Genomic DNA, 17,731 nt, shown 5'->3' on the forward strand with positions numbered 1-17,731 from the left:
AACGGTGTTGCCTTAAATAGAATGTTCTTTTGAAATAATCTGGCTACTTCTTGATGATGTTTTCAAATTAAAACTTTAGTTTAAAATAATTTTTCATTTTCTTTTTCACTTATCTATTTAATCCTAAGCTTCATACAGCCCTTGGTAGCATAATATTAGGACCTTCTGTTTCTTAATCTCTACTGAATTGTTCGTTGTTTACTGGTATTATAAGCTTAAAAGTTGGAAATAAAAACCTTATCCATTAATGCTTGTGAAGGGAGGATGGTCCTTGAACTCTTATCATTTCTAGCTCATTTCCAGTCCACAGTGTGAGACTTGTCAGTTGTTACATAGCTGATTCTTATATTTACGTATCAGTGACTTGCAACATGTGCTATTGATTTGTCTTGGATCTCTTTATTCCTAGAGTCCAGTCAATCCTAAATACCGCAAGAGAATCTGTTGGGCATGGAGAAACCCAGCCACCAGACTGTTCTCCCATTACTGACGCTCGTAACAATGAATTCCTGTTCCTACTGGTCAAAGAACTAGACAGTAATCTAGATCTGAAATTTAAGATGCCAGATGATCACGCAAGACAAGTAAGAGATGCATTCTCATTGGTTCTCTTCTGTTTTAAATTTCATCTTTTTTTTTGCCTTAAAATTCTTATTCAGGACATCAAGGTTCTGATATTTAAAAGATGACTTCATACCACATATTCAAAAATGAAAGCAAGTGCTTCCTAATACTGCTGGAGAAAGGGAGAGTTTGTCGCTCAGCATAAGGCTATTGTCTGACCTCTCTTAAAACGCTTAAATACTGCACATAGAATAAGAAAAATAATTTACTTAAAATTACTATTTTATTTTAAAACTTCTAATAGTCACCTGAAATGATTCATCTTCTTGAGATTTCCAATAATGGCTGTATTCTACCAAGTTGGTAACTTTAGGCTGAGATTAGTCCTTCATATTGCTTTCTGTAGATTGACTGCTTAAATGATATAAATAATGTGAACATGTAATGATTAATTTAGACATTTTATCTTCTTTTAACTAAATTTCAAATCCTTTGAAATTTTACAATATATAGCTACATCGGTCATTCAAATCTTTTCTCTTTTAAAAATAAAAAAAATCTCTTTGTCTAGATCTTGCATTCTCGTATCAACAATCAAACTATTACACAGGAAAATATGGGAGCATTTCTTAATCATGCCATGAAAAAGGTATGTCAAAAACTGTAAGATGAGATAAATGGAGAATTCTTACTTGAGGCTTGTTTCTATACTTTTAATAAAGTCAGTCAGAGATGTTCAAGAAGTAAGGTTATTTGCTGTGCCTGTGAGTGAGATGAAACTAACTTGAAAGTCCAGGCTTATAAGAGATGCACAGACAGAAAGAGAAAAGCTATTTCCTTTAGCTGGGTGTAGTTATTTGTTCTTGTTGTGACTGCAGGATACTGAGCAGCAACATACTAGCTAATCCTGGCAGACATTAATTTAAAAGAACAAAGTAACTCAGTAGAGTTTGATCTTTTACCCCTTCTTGCATGTCTGCCTCTTGCTCTTAACTTCTCCTCCCCACTAACCTGCCCCCATCCTCCCCACCCCCAAAAAGACAACCAACCCACTGTCAGTCTTCTGTCAGGATAATTAGCACTCCGGGGCAAAGCGTGTACATCTGTGTAACGCCACCTCCATCTTGCGTGGGGCCTTTGAGAGTCATCATAAGTCAAATGACAGGAAGCATTGAGATAGAAGTTGGCTCTTTTTTGACATCTCAAGCTGATTATTTCTCAAATTAACTCTCTCATACGAGTTGTGTCAAGGCAGTGTATGTATGTATTGGTTTTAGTCTAAAATCAGTACAATTTATGATGTGCATCTGTCTTACACAGAAGAAGAAAAATTAACAGCAGGAGTAGATTCCTGTTACACTATTCAGAATAAACCTATATATGTCTAATATCTTACTGTTGCAGTGCATACATATTTTGTTTTTTTACTGTTGCATTCTGTTGCCTTCATATTAAAAGTCTGAACTTCTTCATCAGCTACGTGCTGATGCCTGAATAGTGTTATGTCGTACCTACTCTGCTAGTGATCAGCTTTCTAGGGCACAAATGCCACAGCTGGTATCTTTGTAATGGGAAAAACAAAGTGTTCATAACTTGCTTATGATTTAGTTATAGGACATTAAGACCTGAGTATGGAGAGTGGTTCAGTGAGGAGATCAGCACTAATAACATGCGAGTGATGTGTGTGCACTGCAAAACAAGGGTGATAAATAATTGCACAATTATAGGTTATTATGTAAGATACTCCTGACAAAAAGTTGATATATCCTAGTGGTATCTTCCTGTACCTCTTGAACCACAGGAAAAGCCCTTCTATATGAGGTTGCCTTTAAAATTTTGAAGAAAATCTTTGTATCAGTTAACTTTTTCAATACATTATTTCTGTAATGCCAGCTGTATGGTTAATACAACGCTACTGTAAGCATCCCTATCTGTTTTGCTTCTTTAGTCCTAGCTGCATGTTTCCTGTTCACGTGTGGATTTGAGCTTCCAACATGTAGGTTGGAACAGACATTAATTTTAGTTGATGCTTTTATACTTTAAGCTCTTCGTATAATTGGGTAGCACTGAAAATATTAAAAAAACTAGAACATAAATGTTTCTAAAGCATTTCCATCTGCTCCATCTGAAAGAGGATGTTTTACTTAGCTCTGCCCACTTGACAGGATTTTAAAATGTTGCTATTTTTTCTCTAGGATGAGTGTTTGTTTTTTCTGTTCTAGGTGAAAGAGGAGGAAGGAACATTTAAGGTGTATTTGACACTTCCTCCGTTATTCCACATGCCCTCACTTGTTACTTGCTGTTTTATAATCTTCAAACAGCATCTCCTGCATCATCTTGTCACCTTGTCATCTATTCATAAAACATAAATAGATAACTAAGAAAAAGCAATTCTGAAACCTTAAATTGACAGTCTTGAAGTTGGGTATAGGACGAGGAAGGACATTTAACTAGTGGTTGGAAACTGCCTGACCTTCAAATTGGTAACATTTTTGCATAGAACTGTGTTGGTGTAATTTTAAGGCTCTGAAGTGAGCTAACCATTATCAGTTGCATATTTTAAAGGATTTTGTGGTCATGTCATAAGGCAGTCATATGAGTAAAGTGTGTGAGCAACAGCTCCTACTAAATTACAGTGCAGATCAGTTTGTTCAATCTGCTGTGCACTGATAAAACTCAGTGTGTGAGCGGGGTGAAGTGTGATATGTATCTATCTAGTAAAATAGTATGCAAGGGTGAGTTTTGTTTGTTTTTCACCAAACTGAGCACTTCTGTCTCACTGAGGCACCTTTCTTGTGGGTATTTTCATCCTATTCCCTGACTCTCCTATAGCCCGAAGATTCTCTGTGGCTTGTGCTTAATGAAGCTGGATTGTACTGGCGTGCAGTTGGAAATAGCACCTTTGCCATCACCTGTTTGCAAAAAGCATTTAATTTGGCTCCACATGAATATCAGGATATCCCTCTGGTCAATCTTGCTAACCTCTTGATTCATTATGGTCTTCATTTGGATGCCAGCAGGCTCTTGCTGCAGGCTTTGGCTATCAATGCCTCCGAGGTAAGATTTCTTTGTGTGTGTTGGTTCAGTAGTGGATGTCCTTTCCTTTACTCGATTAGGAGTGTTATGGATTTGTCCTTATTTACCTGAAGCATGCAGCTCAGCTTCCAACTCGTGGTTTGGATCGGATGTTGGTTTTCATTCACACTCTTGATCTAACTTGGTGATGCTGGTTGCTGAGAATGTAGGCACCTGGAACAGAAATGCTCCTGGAATAGATGACAGACTTTTTGCTTCCCAAAGCCTGTGTCACCAGTGGCTTCAGGGAATCCAGTCCTGATGTTTTGGCAACATTGTCATTTAAAAGAGAGATCATAATGCTGTTGTCATTCTGTCTTGATTTTTAAACCCTTTAAGTAGCAGACATGTTAGTAAGGTCTTCGACTGTGTGGACATCTTTCTGTGCCACTTGGTTTTTGGTTTTGCTTTTTTTATATACTGTTTTATTTGTCCCTAGATTTAATGTACATACCTGGATGTAAATGTGTGTCCTAGTTATTTTGACTTAATTTCCAAACATAGATTTAAAACAGTTATTGTATTTCTGAATGGTAAGATTATAAACATTTTGTAGATTGTCACCTATCTAAGGGAAAAAGTCACTGTATAAGCTGTTTAAACTGCTGAACTGGCCAGAACGATTGTGAAAAGGAAAGGAGAGAGAAAAATGTTCAAATGAGATGGGACCTGAGGTTAGATTGGGGTTTAGATATGCATGTCATAGTACCTGTTCTCTGGCAAGTAGTTTTGGTCTTAAATTTGCAATGCTTCAGTAAGAAGCTGAAATAACTTCTTCCTATGCTTGCACCTCTGTAGTTAGATAAGACAGAGGGCTTACACCTGCCCCGCTGCCAGTCACCTAGCACTGAAAGCAAGAAGCAGAGTAAGCTTTTTTAATATAACATTCAGCAACAATTTTGCACTTCTTGGAAAAGAATCTGGCCCATGTGGGTCACAGGTAAGAGTGCAAAAACAAATTATACAAAGAACTACACTTAAGTGACGTGCCTTAAGAAGAACAATTGAAAATACAGCCACGAAGGTTAACCTAGGACCACACTGCATGGATTAGGACTTTTCTTCAACAGTATTGGTGAGTCCTGCCTCATTACAACAATGCCTGATCCTATTTTTTCAGGCATTTACAGTCCTGAAGTGATTATTGTCTCAAAAAAAATCTGGCAGGAAAAATTGTGCTTAAATGAAACTGTCTGGAGTACAATGAAAAGTAAATATAAATCAAAATGAATGACAGCTACAGGGAGTTAAGCATGTGCTTTGAGAGCAAAAGTTTAGACTTTTGAATGCAGTTGCTCAACTTTTTCTGAATGACGCTTAATAATACAAGGAGAGTTTGAAAAATCTGATGCTGTTCGTCAATCTCCAAATTTTCAGATAATGAATGTAAAACTACCTCATAAGGGGAAAAAATGGCTGCCATGTCATAATATTATAGTAATTATTCTAGTATTCTATTAATTGTAGCAAATTTCTTTGTGTAAGTAAAGGACTGTTTTCAGTCAAAGAAAAAGTAATGCCTTACTATGTGCCTGTATTTGCTGATTCAGTTCTAGCCAGTAAAAAAGGTGTTCATGATCTGTGCTTTAAAAATACATATTATGTGGAGAATGGCCAAAAGCAATGGACAAAAGCATGAGGTTTTAAAAAGAACTGAAAATAAACATACATCCCTAAGCTAGTATGAAATGGGCGTTTTCAGTAACCTCTGTCTGCTCGAGTAAATGCTGAACACTGTTGACTATTCAAATTTATCTGTACTGCTAAAATTGTAGTAATATTTTTATATTTGTGCTGACTTTCAATCATTCAGAAATATCCTCAGATGTTTTAGTTCAGTTCTTTATTACTCTGTGCGGTAAGCATTGTTCATGATGGTTCATCCCAGTGTGTGTTTAACAGCTTTTTTGTGGAAAACTGGAATCCTGAATACAGCCTTATGTCAGAACAGCTTTGTTTAGCACCAGTGCATCAAGCTGTTAGCTCTCCTTTCAAGGAATAGGCAATCCCTATTGAAAAAGTTTACCAAGTTTGGGAGGGTGTGGATTGATAGGGGTTTTTCCTATTCTATTTTAAACGGTGAACATACTTACACTGAGGTATATTGCTTTTCTCTTTGTAGCCTCTGACTTTTTTGAGCCTAGGAAATGCCTATCTGGCTCTGAACAACATCAGTGGAGCCTTGCAGGCCTTCAGACATGCACTGGATTTGACTACCAAGTGTCTGGAGTGTGAAAGCAGCCTGAAGATGATCCGCTGTTTGCAGTTTTACCCTTTTCTCTACAACATCACTTCTTCTGCATGCAGCGGTAAGCAACTACTGAAAGATGGACCACGAGTGAAATAGTGTCCTTTTGCCTTGAGTGTTGCACCTGAAATTCCTGGTTACTGTGCTGTTTCTCCAAGGATCCTCCCTTCTCTTTGTAGTGTATTTTCCCCATAAGGACCAGGGTTGAGGCACTAGTTTTAATGGAGAAGTTATGGTCCATTAAGAAGTGCTTGAGGATGACTTCTTAAATATCTAGAGAGCTACCACTGAGTGCAAATTACCTCCTGAGCATGTCAGTAATACCTTAACAGCCTGACTGATATCTCTTACTGGTAAATGAGGAATGCTGGGCTGAGTATTTATGGAAGTGCACAGCTGCTGCTGCTAGGCTACTCAATGGCCCCTTTGCACATCCCTTCAAATTTTGCAGTTGGATGGATTTGTTTTCTTAAAGCTGAAGAAATTGGTAAAGAGCAGCTCTAGTTTTAGGTCTTACCATTTCAGTGTGTTCAGCACTTTGTATGTCATTTTCTAGTGTTCAGTCTATATGGAATAGACTATATAATGTCAATGGTATTTTGTTGATATGGGGCCTGTGGTCACTGCTCTTCACCCCCCAAAAATCTGCCGAGAATGTCAATGTTGAACCTAATCTCTCCCAGCTAAAATATTTGAAAATATTTGACATGCAGCGCTTTGTTGTTAGTGGCTGCTTGAATAAGCCCTTTACAAACACAATGTTTGGTATCCCAGATTTCTCCCAAATTGTCACTAAGTGTCTTTTCATCTAATCTTTCTTTTGTTTTTAAATGAAAACCTCACTTGACAATAATGCTTTTGATTTTTAGTATTGCAAGGACTTTCCCTGATTATTTTTTTTATGATTTTATTTTATTTATATTTCCACCTCTAGAGGAAAAACACGGAAAAAGCTGCTCTGATTTAGCATCTAGAACTCTTCTGTCTAAGCATAGACCAGAGGTCATCCATACTTCTTGATATGGTATGGATGATTCCAGCGTAGTTGATATTTGAGGACTATGTCATCAGATTAATACTATCTTCTACGGTCTTCTGCATTTTTGCTGATTGACAGCACAGCAGTTGTACAGATAACTGAATGCTGTTTGGCTAAATGTAGTGTAGGAAGTGGTATTAAGGCCCATCTGGTGGGTCTCTTACTGATTTCCGTAACGTCAGCTTGTACACTGCTACCTTTCGTCCCTTAACACTGAACTGTCCTTCTCTTACATACCCCAATACCACAGGCAGTAGTAGAAATGTAACTTCTCATCTCAAGAGTGTCTTTTGCTAATGTGAAAGAAAAAATCATGTCTGTTTACTTTTTATTAAGGTCTTTTATTAAGATCTTTTTTAAAAAAAAAAAAAAAAAAAGTTGTAACTCAAAAGGTTAAAATTGTTCTAGTCAAACCTCAATGAAAGCAACTCTATTTTGAAATTTAGCCAAAAGGCTAATTTAAAGATACATTCACAGAACTGAGAAGATAACAAACAATGGCTGGTTTTGAACCACAAAATAATCTTTTACAGTTTTCTTCATTAAATCTTACTGTAAGACCTAAAAATGTACTCCTGTAGTTTGGCTGAATATTAGCTTCTGTTTCCGTTAATTCATGATCCAGGATCTTCATTTTGAAGATGACTATCACTGCATATGCAGTTTAAGAAGTTGGTGTTTCTTAAATGTGAGGAGGAACCCATATGAAGTGTTATCCTTCTTTTTTTTGCTAGCATGGCCACAGATTAACAAAGTGACCGTGAATATATTTGTCTGGTAGGTTGTGGGTTTTGATTGTTTATTAAGGAATCCATAAAGCTGGTAATTCAAGAAAAGAGCTGAATGTGCCATAGCATATTCATTTGATCATTGTATGTCAGAATTTTAGTATTTAACAAGTATTTTACTCTGTATTTTTGCCTTTTCCTGGGACTCTTCGTGTCTTAATATTTCTCTCTCTTCCATTTCTGTCTATAATACCCTTTAGGTCGTCTTCTGTCTGAGTGCAAGAAACCTGAAAGCGTGAACCTGACAGTGTAAATGTTCTTCTGCAGAACATAAAATAAACATGCTGTTTAATTCAACCTTGATAATGATTTGTGGTTTAAATCAAAAATCAGTTAGGCAAATATACCTTTCCATTTTTTATCTTATTTCCATAAGGTTTGGGGAAATGTTTTTCTCCTGCTGTAAACTTCAACAGACTTGAGAGGAAACTTGACAGGCTGTGTGAAAGTGAAGTTGTCTCCAAAACCAGAATTATTTCAAGAATGCATACACAGAACTCACACTTCAATCTGACAAGTATCCTGAGATTTTGGAGTTTTCAGTTCATCCTTCAGACCAAAGAAAACAACTGTAGAGAGAGAACTTTGAATTTCTACCTTAAGTACTTAACACAAACCTTTGCTAGGATTATTACTTGTACATGCAATTACTCAACCACTTAGTATTCTAAAAAAAAAAATGCAAACTATATTTAGATGTTACTATTAAATATTCCCCGTTGCACTTTGAGCATTCCTTAGTATGTTCATATCGTGTAGACTTGAAAGATTCATAGAGCAACTTGATCTGTTCTTGTTCAGTTCCATGACAGACTGGAATTCACGTCTTGACAACAAGATGCAATCTGAACAATACTTCCACACACCTTTCTGTATGGGACTTTAGATACAGAGCCAGTGCAGCTCATATGTCAATACTAGGATCAAACGTGTGCTTAGCAATCCAAGGATCACCAGCATGTTACTTTGGGAGCCCATCATAGAGCTCATAGCCCATAGATCATGTGTTGCTACTTGGGGATGCTTGACACCTAGTCCTCTTGTTAAGCACTTTAGCACATTGTTAACGACTTATATCCATCTCCTTTGAGGTGTGTCAGAGCTACAGAGTAGTCACATTGCAGTACCTGGTACGCTGAAAGTTTCACCTAAGACTTGGAACGTCACAGGTTGCCTCTCATAAAACTTATTTTGATAAGCGTTTCCTCAATATTTCTGAAAGCAATGGCAGCAGGGCTGTGTCGTGGTTTAACCCGACCGGCAGCTAAACACCACGCAGCCGTTCGCTCACCCTCCCCCCTCCCTCTCTGGGACGGGGGAGAGAAATGGAAAGTGAAGCCCGTGAGTTGAGATAAAGACAGTTTAATAAGACAGGAAAAAAAAATAACAAAAATAATAATAACAATAATAATAATGATGATACAATGGGGATAATACGAAAGTAATAATAGTATGTACAAACAAGTGATGCACAATGCAATTGCTCACCACCCGCTGACCGATGCCCAGCCTAACCCCGAGCAGTCCGGCCCCCCTCCCCCCGGCTAGCCACCCCTATATATTGTTTAGCATGACGTCAGATGGTATGGAATACCCCTTTGGCTAGTTTGGGTCACCTGTCCTGGGTCTGTCCCCTCCCAGCTCTTACTGCACCCCCCAGCCTGCCCGTTGGCAGGACAGAGCAAAGGCTGAGATGTCCTTGGCTTAGTATAAGCACTGCTCTGCAACAATTAAAGCATCGGGGTGTTATCAGCACTCTTCTCATTCTAAGCCAAAACACAGCATTCCACCAGCTACTAGGAAGAAAATTAATTCTGTGCTAACTGAAACCAGGACAGGCTGCATGTGCCCTACTTTGGGATTGCAGGCCCATGTGAGGGGTGTTTCTGTTTGGCCTGTCAAAAGCCTCAGGAGAACCCCACTAACTAGCAAGACACACAGCTCCTTGCCCTGCTGCCATGAGATGTCAGTGGGAGTTGTGTGCATGGTGCAGTGAATGGAATATAGGATCCGAATTTTGCACTTAGAGCCTGGTAGTAGATTACAGGGTGTCGTTTATTTCATATGAGTGTACAGGACTTTGGAAGTGCGTTACACTAGTGCTGATTTTTTTGGATGCTTACTTTTACCTTCCTGTCTGCTGCTGCCTCATGCAGTTTTTTCTAACTGCCTCTGTTTTAGGCAGATTTTTTTAATTTCAAACCCAAGTCACTTCGTGCAGACGAGAAGAGCTCATCATGCCCTTCGTGTTCTTCTAGACAGGATCTAAATGCAAAACCTTAAACTTATTAATAAATTGGTATTTAAAACATGAAGCATGACATGTTTTAAGCTTCAAGTATCTTTAGTCTTACCACTTGGTGGGGTAGTGCTTTTACAGAAACCTTCCTGCTGCTCCTCTGGAGTTATAGGCAGTGTGAGTACATTACGAATACCTCTGTAATATCAAGACCTCCAAATCCTTCTAAGTAGCAAGTATGTATGTATGTGAAAGCAGCACAGACCTCCTCTTACTCTGATTTGGTTCTGTGAAGTATTCCACAGCAGCTTAATGATCCACTTTAAGTATGGTTCCAGTGCCCTCTTGTGGAACAAACACCCTATACCACCTGAAATCAAAAGTCTTGGTTTATTTCATCTGCTTCCTGTGAAAATAAAACATGGGGAAAAGGTATTTACACTCAGCAGTGTATGCATTTCCCTTTGTCCCCCAGCACATACACTCTAACAAAGCTAATAAGCTGAGACCTTTAAGAAAGTTGACCTGAAAAAGAAAGGTTGACCTGAAAGGTCAATTTCTCTGCTTGAAATTCTGATAGTATGCTGACAGACAGATTAAATTACTTACTTAAATCAGCATCACAATTGAAGCCTCTGACTTTTAACTTAATAGCTACAATCATTTCAAGCTCCCTATAGCAATTTCAGCTACTCAAACACTAAGCAAAAGCTCTCCATACAACAAAACAAGCATACATTTCCTTTACAGTAGCGTGTGTTAAAACACAGATGTGAAATATTTGCTCTTTACATTCTTAAACATCTTTCACTTACTCACTGATCCCCAGCCAGCAATGACCTCCATTGTCCCTAGTAAGGGGCTGCTAAATTTTGTTTCTGTTTTCTACAGCATGAGGTCCTTTTAGACATTTTTTACAGGCATTTTAGCTTCCTTCTTCTCAAGCTGCCTTATCGTGCAGCCCCAAGGATGCTCATCACTTACAGTGTTAGTCCAGAACCTACACTAATTGCACGGGACTCTGACCTGAACACTACTTCATATTTAAAACTAAACTTTCTCTTTCTTTGTCTTGTTTATCATGTAAAGGCAGAATTCTTGAGTGCTTCTGAAACAGACCACCGTTAAATGTTAGTGCTCTTATTTGAGTATATTAATGAAAAGCGTTAGGTCTGTGACCATTCATTTGTGTTGGTTTTACTGTTTCTCCACTACCTTATAGGAAAGTTAATTGGTGCAAAAGGAGTAGTCCCCAAAGTGGGTTTTTTAAACAAGCAGAATTCCATCAAGCACACAAACGGGTTGTCAAAGCTCTTGGAAGCACATCAAGGCAAGTATTTGTGTTATTTAATAACCAGGTAGCACCACAGAGAAAGTGAGCTGTCTTAAACAGTAGCAATGCTAAAACAACTGTTGTCATTTGAAGTGAAATGTTGGGTTGCTTATTCCCACACCCTCTCTCTCCCACGTGAACACGTTGTCCACCCTGCGAGTTTCACCAGGGAGCTGGGTATTGAGCTGAATTCGTTCCCAAATCCCTGGCAACGGGAGTCACGCAGCGCCAGGCCGTCTGAAAGATCTGTTGATGCTGCACAGGTGGGATCTAGGTCACCTTCCCTGGGCTCTGCAGTGCTAAAGGAGTAAGGGGAGGTTAAATGGTACCTGCGTAGAATGAAAACGTCTTGCCTAAAGCAGGCAGATGGGAGATACAGGGGAGGAGGACTGCTTTTTGTCCTGTTGGAGACGGATGTTCTTAGGTGGTGGAGGTGTCTGAAACTGTCAGACACACCTTGGACTGGGAGATCTTCAAGATACAGAATCAGAGAATGTAGTGCTACGTTAAACATCACGTTTTTAGCTACAACAGTGTTCCAGAGTTTGCATAGCCCACTGCTCATGCACGCTGTTTCCAAGCTACTGCTTGTTGGAAAGCCATTGTGCCTCTTAAAAGTTTCTGAGCATGCTGTTTTAAGAATAACTGTACTCCTTAAATGTCATTCTCTTTTGCATTTGTCAAACATGCTCGTGGTGTGGGTGAATTTGGTCTGCAGCCTTCTTTTGTGCTAACATTAGATAGTTTCTGTATATCCTGCAAGGTCTGTCTTGCTAGCTTATGTGCTTGCTCTGCTTATTTACAGCATGCCAGTGTACCTAAAACTGTTCCCAAAAGTCATCGGTCTCACTTTGTACCGTATTCGATGAAGAGCTGTGTACCCACAATATTTAGCGTGCTGTATTCGTTCTGTCTTTTCCTGGGATCAGAAGGCCACAGGGGAGCAGAGGGAGGAGAAAGAAGGCGTTGCCTCAGCTTCAGGAGAACTGAGGGGACAGAGAGAGCATGATGGAGAGAGAGTTCAGCAAGAGTTTACTGATGCAAAACTCTTAACATATAAAGGAAAAGTAGTACAGTATTAGACTAAACATAGTGTGACAATTCCTATTTTTATCTGCCTTTATAGTGCAGGTGATTCTTCATGATAGAGGTCTGGATCTTTCAGTTACTTCAGCATCCGTATGTATGTAATGGGAGGATCGTCAGGGTTTAGAATGGAAGTGAGAAGGTTCTCTTTCCAACCAAATCTTCCAAAACCTGATACTTGCAGTTGTCAGGTTTATTAACATTTCTCTGCAATGCTCTTGGTGCATTTTTGTGATAGGAATGTAGAGAAAATGACACGTTTGCTGTTTTCTGTCTTCATCTTCTTCTAGGATGCTGCTGTTGCCAGTGGTGATTTCTTGCATATAGCTGCTAAAATTTCTTGCTAATCCTGCATGGTGTGCTCTCCTCGGAGCTGGGCCTTTTTAAAAAGGTCCAACAACTGCAAATGTTTGACAGGCTTGTGTTTGTACAAACAACTTCGTAGTGAACGTGCCCAGACTGAATTAGTGATTTGGTTAAAGTATATTTGGAAGAGAAAGAACGTGTGGCCCCCACGTACAGGAGAACTGACAGTACGTGGTTTGGTCTCATTAACAACTTGCCAAGACCTTGAAGGCTGTGCTCACTTCGCTTGAATCCGAGAACTTGTAAAGTGGTGATGTGTAGCCTCAGCCTGTAATGAGTCATGTTGAGATTGTCTCAAAGCAGCATGCAGTGCCATGTGCTCAGATTAAAATGAGCACTGCATGCTGAGCCATGGAGTGCCAGGCACTTAACTACCCCTGATCTGTCTACTTTATTGATTTGTTTTTCCTTTTAAGGTTGGTTGCCTGGTTCATGCGAGAATCTGCTGTGCTCTGACTGTCCTCAAAGCTTGAAATCTATCATCCATTCTGGCTACTAGTGACCGAAACTAGGACAATTCGAAGTTTCCCTAGGGGAAGGGATAGGTGCTTCTTGAACGCAGCAGTTCTGGAGAGATGGGAAATTCTTCGAAAAATCCATGCATTTTTGCAGGGGCTGTTCTGTAGCTTTGTACAACACTGGCAGCATGAGGAGAATGTTTTCCTCTTGAATCCTAAACTAGGGGGATTGGCAGTATTCTTGCCTGACCTAACCTTCAGCAGGGGTTGCCTACCTGGACTGTTGAAAAAGCTAATCCATATTTTGATTGTTTTTCATTGTTTTTCATTGCTCCCTCAAAACCAGAATTGATTTTTGTCTATTTTATCTACAGGAACAGCTCTGCTCTTTAATGGTATTGTGTAAAATGTAGCCCATCAAACAAACAAAGCACTTAAAAGCTGTCTTAGAAGAGTAAGGGGCATACCTACCTGGCTAGTTAACACATTCTTTTGCTGCTTGTGACAGTGTCTCTTTGCTTTGGTATTCAATTAGGAGCAATGTTGCTCAAATATCTGTCCCAAGCAAATCTAACAATTGTTGTGGATCAATTTTGACTGTTAAGCTGCTCTGGCTGAGCAGTATAATATACTGAAGAGATGCACAGATGAACGTAAAACAAAGCCTATCAAAAATATTTTCTTTAAAAAAAAATACAAAATCAGATCACTGCAGAATACTGTTTAAATTCACCCGTATAGCACAAACCTTACAGACAACCGTGGTCAAAAGCTATCCAGGTAAGGCCGTTCCTTGGCTCGCTAGTGTCTCTGTGTGTGTTGAGAGAAATGGAAAGTGAGCTGACTCGGTTGCATTAGCTGTTGTAGGGTTTATTTTTCATGAATGGGCTATTTTTGTATTTAGCCCCTTTTAAATTTGAGTCCTGTAGAATATTTAATGTTTAGCATAAGAAGAGGTATGGGGCTTATGATGGAGGGAGGAAAATAAAAAGAGCGAAACGAACACGGGGCACTGTTGCCTTTCCTTTCATAGTGGTACTTAAAGCAAGAATTCCTATGGCTTAATCAGAAACATGTTTCAGAAGTGTATTGTGTGAAGTCAAGGAACCAAATACTCGCCATTCAATCTTCCCAGCATACATTATACTGCAATCCAGTGTAGGCGGGTATTTAATGTTAAGAAATTACTAAGGAGGTGTTTTATCTGATGTTAGGGAAAAAAAAAAAATCTAGCACGCTGGAGGAGTCACTGAGGACAAGCCTTTGTCTTTGAAATTTACGTGTGCTTGTTTATCTTGCTTGCTTGCTTTCTCCAGAACAAAAATTAAAAAAAAAAAAAAAAACAAAAAAAACACTATCTTTGAGGCACAAACTGAAATTCAGGCTGGAGTGCTGCTTACCTTGCTGCTCTATATGTAGTCCCAGAGTACCCTGAAAGAGACATTTCTAGTCTATCTTATCTACAGGCAGGATTTGAGAGTTTAAATTCAGATGTTTCTATGTTTTGGGCACTGTTCCCAGGCATCACAAAGCAAGTTATTGCTTCTAGACATGTGTCGTAATAAAACAACCTCCTATTGTAGTGGGTGGCGAGGAAGGAGGACAGTGAAGGCTTCAGATAGTCAACCTCCTTGATTTTCCCCTCCCTGTTTTTAATTATGGAACAGATGTTTTGGGGGTTGTTTGTTCTGTTGGTTTTTTGCTTTGTTTTGTTTTAAGATTTCTGTGCTGCTATACAGTATTGCTGAATTGGGAAAGTTTTGGAGGTATGTCCCTTCTTAAACTGCACTGTGTTCACATTTAAATAGGTTTATCTGCCTCTTTTTTTCATGTTTTATTTATCGCCTCCTTATATTTCATAAGGAGAGTTTTTTTGTCAGTCTGCATTAGGGACTAGTCTGTTACAAAACACTGAGGTGTTTTTGTCTGTTAATATGAACAAGAAATTTGGCTATAAATGGGTGGCATCTGTGTGTTTTAAAAGGTTTAATCAGAACTGCTGTAATGAGACACATAGATAATCTTTAAATCTATAGCTAAGCCAATTTAGAGGCATCTTTTTGGCTACAAATCACATTAAAATCTATTTCCCTACAAGTGAGAACAGTTGTTTTACAGTTTAATCCTCTTAATTGTAAACCTGTTGTTGGAATAAATAGCGAAAGAATGAACTCTTGTATGCTTCCTTTTGTGTGCTGAAGTCTAAATTTTGACCATGCAAATCGTGCTGTTGTTTGCTGTGCACCAAACCAAAGCTTGTTATGTAGCGAGCTTGTATGACTACGTGCTTTCGAGCGTGCCCCTCAGCATCTTTAAAGAAGTTGCCATTGGCTGCTCATCGAAGGGAGGAATTTAAGATGAGGTAGGAATGGATGAAAACTTGTAAAATGCTTGATACTGCTTTTCATTATTCGTGCTCTTTAATTCTTTGGTTAGAAAAATGTCCTGCCCTATGCCCTTGAAATTGTTTGGGTTTTGTTGGTTTTTGTTTGTTTGTGGGTTTTGTTATTTTGTTTCGTTAGTTTTTGTCTTGTAACCTTTAGTTTTGCAAAGGAGGGTTTATATTAAAGGAAAAACGCTGAAAATGAACAGTGCTTCCATGTGGGAAGAAAACATACCAGAAGCTTAGTCTAAATTTTAGGGCACTAGAGTCATCATTCTCTTCCAGTAAAAAAACGTGAAGCTCAAGAGGGAACTTAATACACTCTGTCCTTTGTTATTCTAAAGGAATAGCTATGATGGTATGAGGGCAGCAGATGCGATTTTTAATGCTTAACCCAATGCATTACAACTGTAAAAGATATTGGAGGTACATTTGTATTATTATCACAAAGCCTGGGTGTGCTTTGAAACTACTGGTCAAGTTATCGGCTTCAGGGAGAGCAGGACTCACCTCTGGGCGGGCTGGCTTGCTTTTGGCCTCTCTGTTATGCTTCTGCAGATGTAGCCTGTCCTTTTGCTTTGTGTCTTTTTCGAGCCCTGGAGTACACGGTGAATATCTCATAAGAGTTGTGTATTTCTCCTCAGTTAAATATAGACCTATCACACGTTCGCATGGCAGTAGTGCGTAGCGAGGTAATTGTAATTAAGAACTTCTACTTTTCTTCTGCCTTTAATTCCCTGCTCCAATTGTCGCTATTAATCATTTCCACTAAAAAGAAACTGAGAACTCCTTTGTTATGTTTCGTTATTTTTACACTCCCGTGTGTGCTAAGCACAAAATTTACTTTGATTCTGCTCCTGGAGCATGGTTCAGTCCTGCACTTGGAGCCGCTTCCTGACGACAGCCTTGTTCCGTCAGAAGTGCTTTGCAGTTTCCACTTTCAAAGCTCAGTTACGTGATTTTATTTTTTGAAGTGTAAATATGTATTCTTTCTGTAATTAGAAAGAAAGGAAAATAGTAAGAAAAGGAAGGCGTGAACTTTACAGCAAAAAAAAATATCTTAATAAAAGCACAATAAGTTATAATTAAAGTGAGCAGAGCAGCAAGATCTGCTAAAGATAGGTCTCTTTTTTAGTTTCTGCTCATGCTATTGCTTTTAAAAGTAATCTTAAAATAACTGGCATGTTTTTTTCCCCATAGCAAATGTGTAATTCTAAAGAATGTTAATTTATTTTGCCACCAAATATCCACTACATATGTGACCAGAATAACCCGGTGGTGGTTAATAGCTTACAGGATCTTTCCGAAATGATCTGTTCACCTTGAAACGTCAAGGTAATTGGGATGTGTGCTGTGTAATCACCGGAGTTAACAGTGCTGTGAAAGTCAAAGCCCACGTTTTAGATGTTTAGATGGTCCCTCAAACAGCATTTCCCCATAACACTACCCTGCCTTTCCGTAGCAAGCACCCCAAAATTTTCACATGATCTAATAAGAGCATTAATTATTACTCATTTTCATAGCTAAAGTGATAATATACCACCCTCTTTAATCGTTTGACTCACGTCTTTTTGCATCTGCATAAGCAGCGACTAGCAAAAGTGAAAAGAAGACTACTCACTGGTGCGCTGCTCTGGAAATGTCTATAGATGAGGCTCTTCACCTGCGTTCAGGGAATCAAACCTCTCTCCATTGAGCTCAGTGATACGTCACACCTGCTACTAAAAAAAAAAAAAAATTACTAAATTTCATTTGGAGGAATAACAGGTTTGAGTGTGCACCAGAAGACAAGCGTGAATTCAAACTACTTGCTTTGGTTTTGTTTTTTTTTTTTATTAGCTTTACTGGCTCTGGTAGGTACTAAAGCTTTGGTGGAAATTCAGGAGGGGTCCTGAAGACCAAGCAGATGGATAATATTAGATGGAAAGGACGATCTAGCAGAGCTTTTCTGTATTTCGAGTGTAAGGCGCACACACACACCCTTCCCCCCCATGACAGGGGGGTTGGAACTAGATGATCCTTAAGGTCCCTTCCAACCCAAACCGTTCAATGACTCTGTGTTGTGGTGGTGCTGGCCAAGTGCTCTCACATTGGCCCAAAAAATTACAGGCTCAAATGACATGAGAGGTAGAGACCTTTTAATACATGTATA

At 38.9% G+C, this 17,731-nt stretch overlaps 1 protein-coding gene across 1 annotated transcript in view; it reads left to right on the top strand.

Moving 5' to 3' along the window:
* Nucleotides 1-17,731, top strand: part of TTC17 (tetratricopeptide repeat domain 17) — a 55,134-nt gene that overhangs the window by 22,214 nt on the left and 15,189 nt on the right. Inside the window, 4 exon segments of the mRNA XM_082761683.1 lie at nt 410-584; nt 1,136-1,213; nt 3,397-3,621; nt 5,762-5,948. Coding sequence (XP_082617809.1) covers nt 410-584; nt 1,136-1,213; nt 3,397-3,621; nt 5,762-5,948 — 665 coding nt within the window.

This window comes from Aythya marila (genome assembly GCF_965140915.1).
Source record: "Aythya marila genome assembly, chromosome: 5".
NCBI classification, from domain to species: Eukaryota; Metazoa; Chordata; class Aves; order Anseriformes; family Anatidae; genus Aythya; species Aythya marila.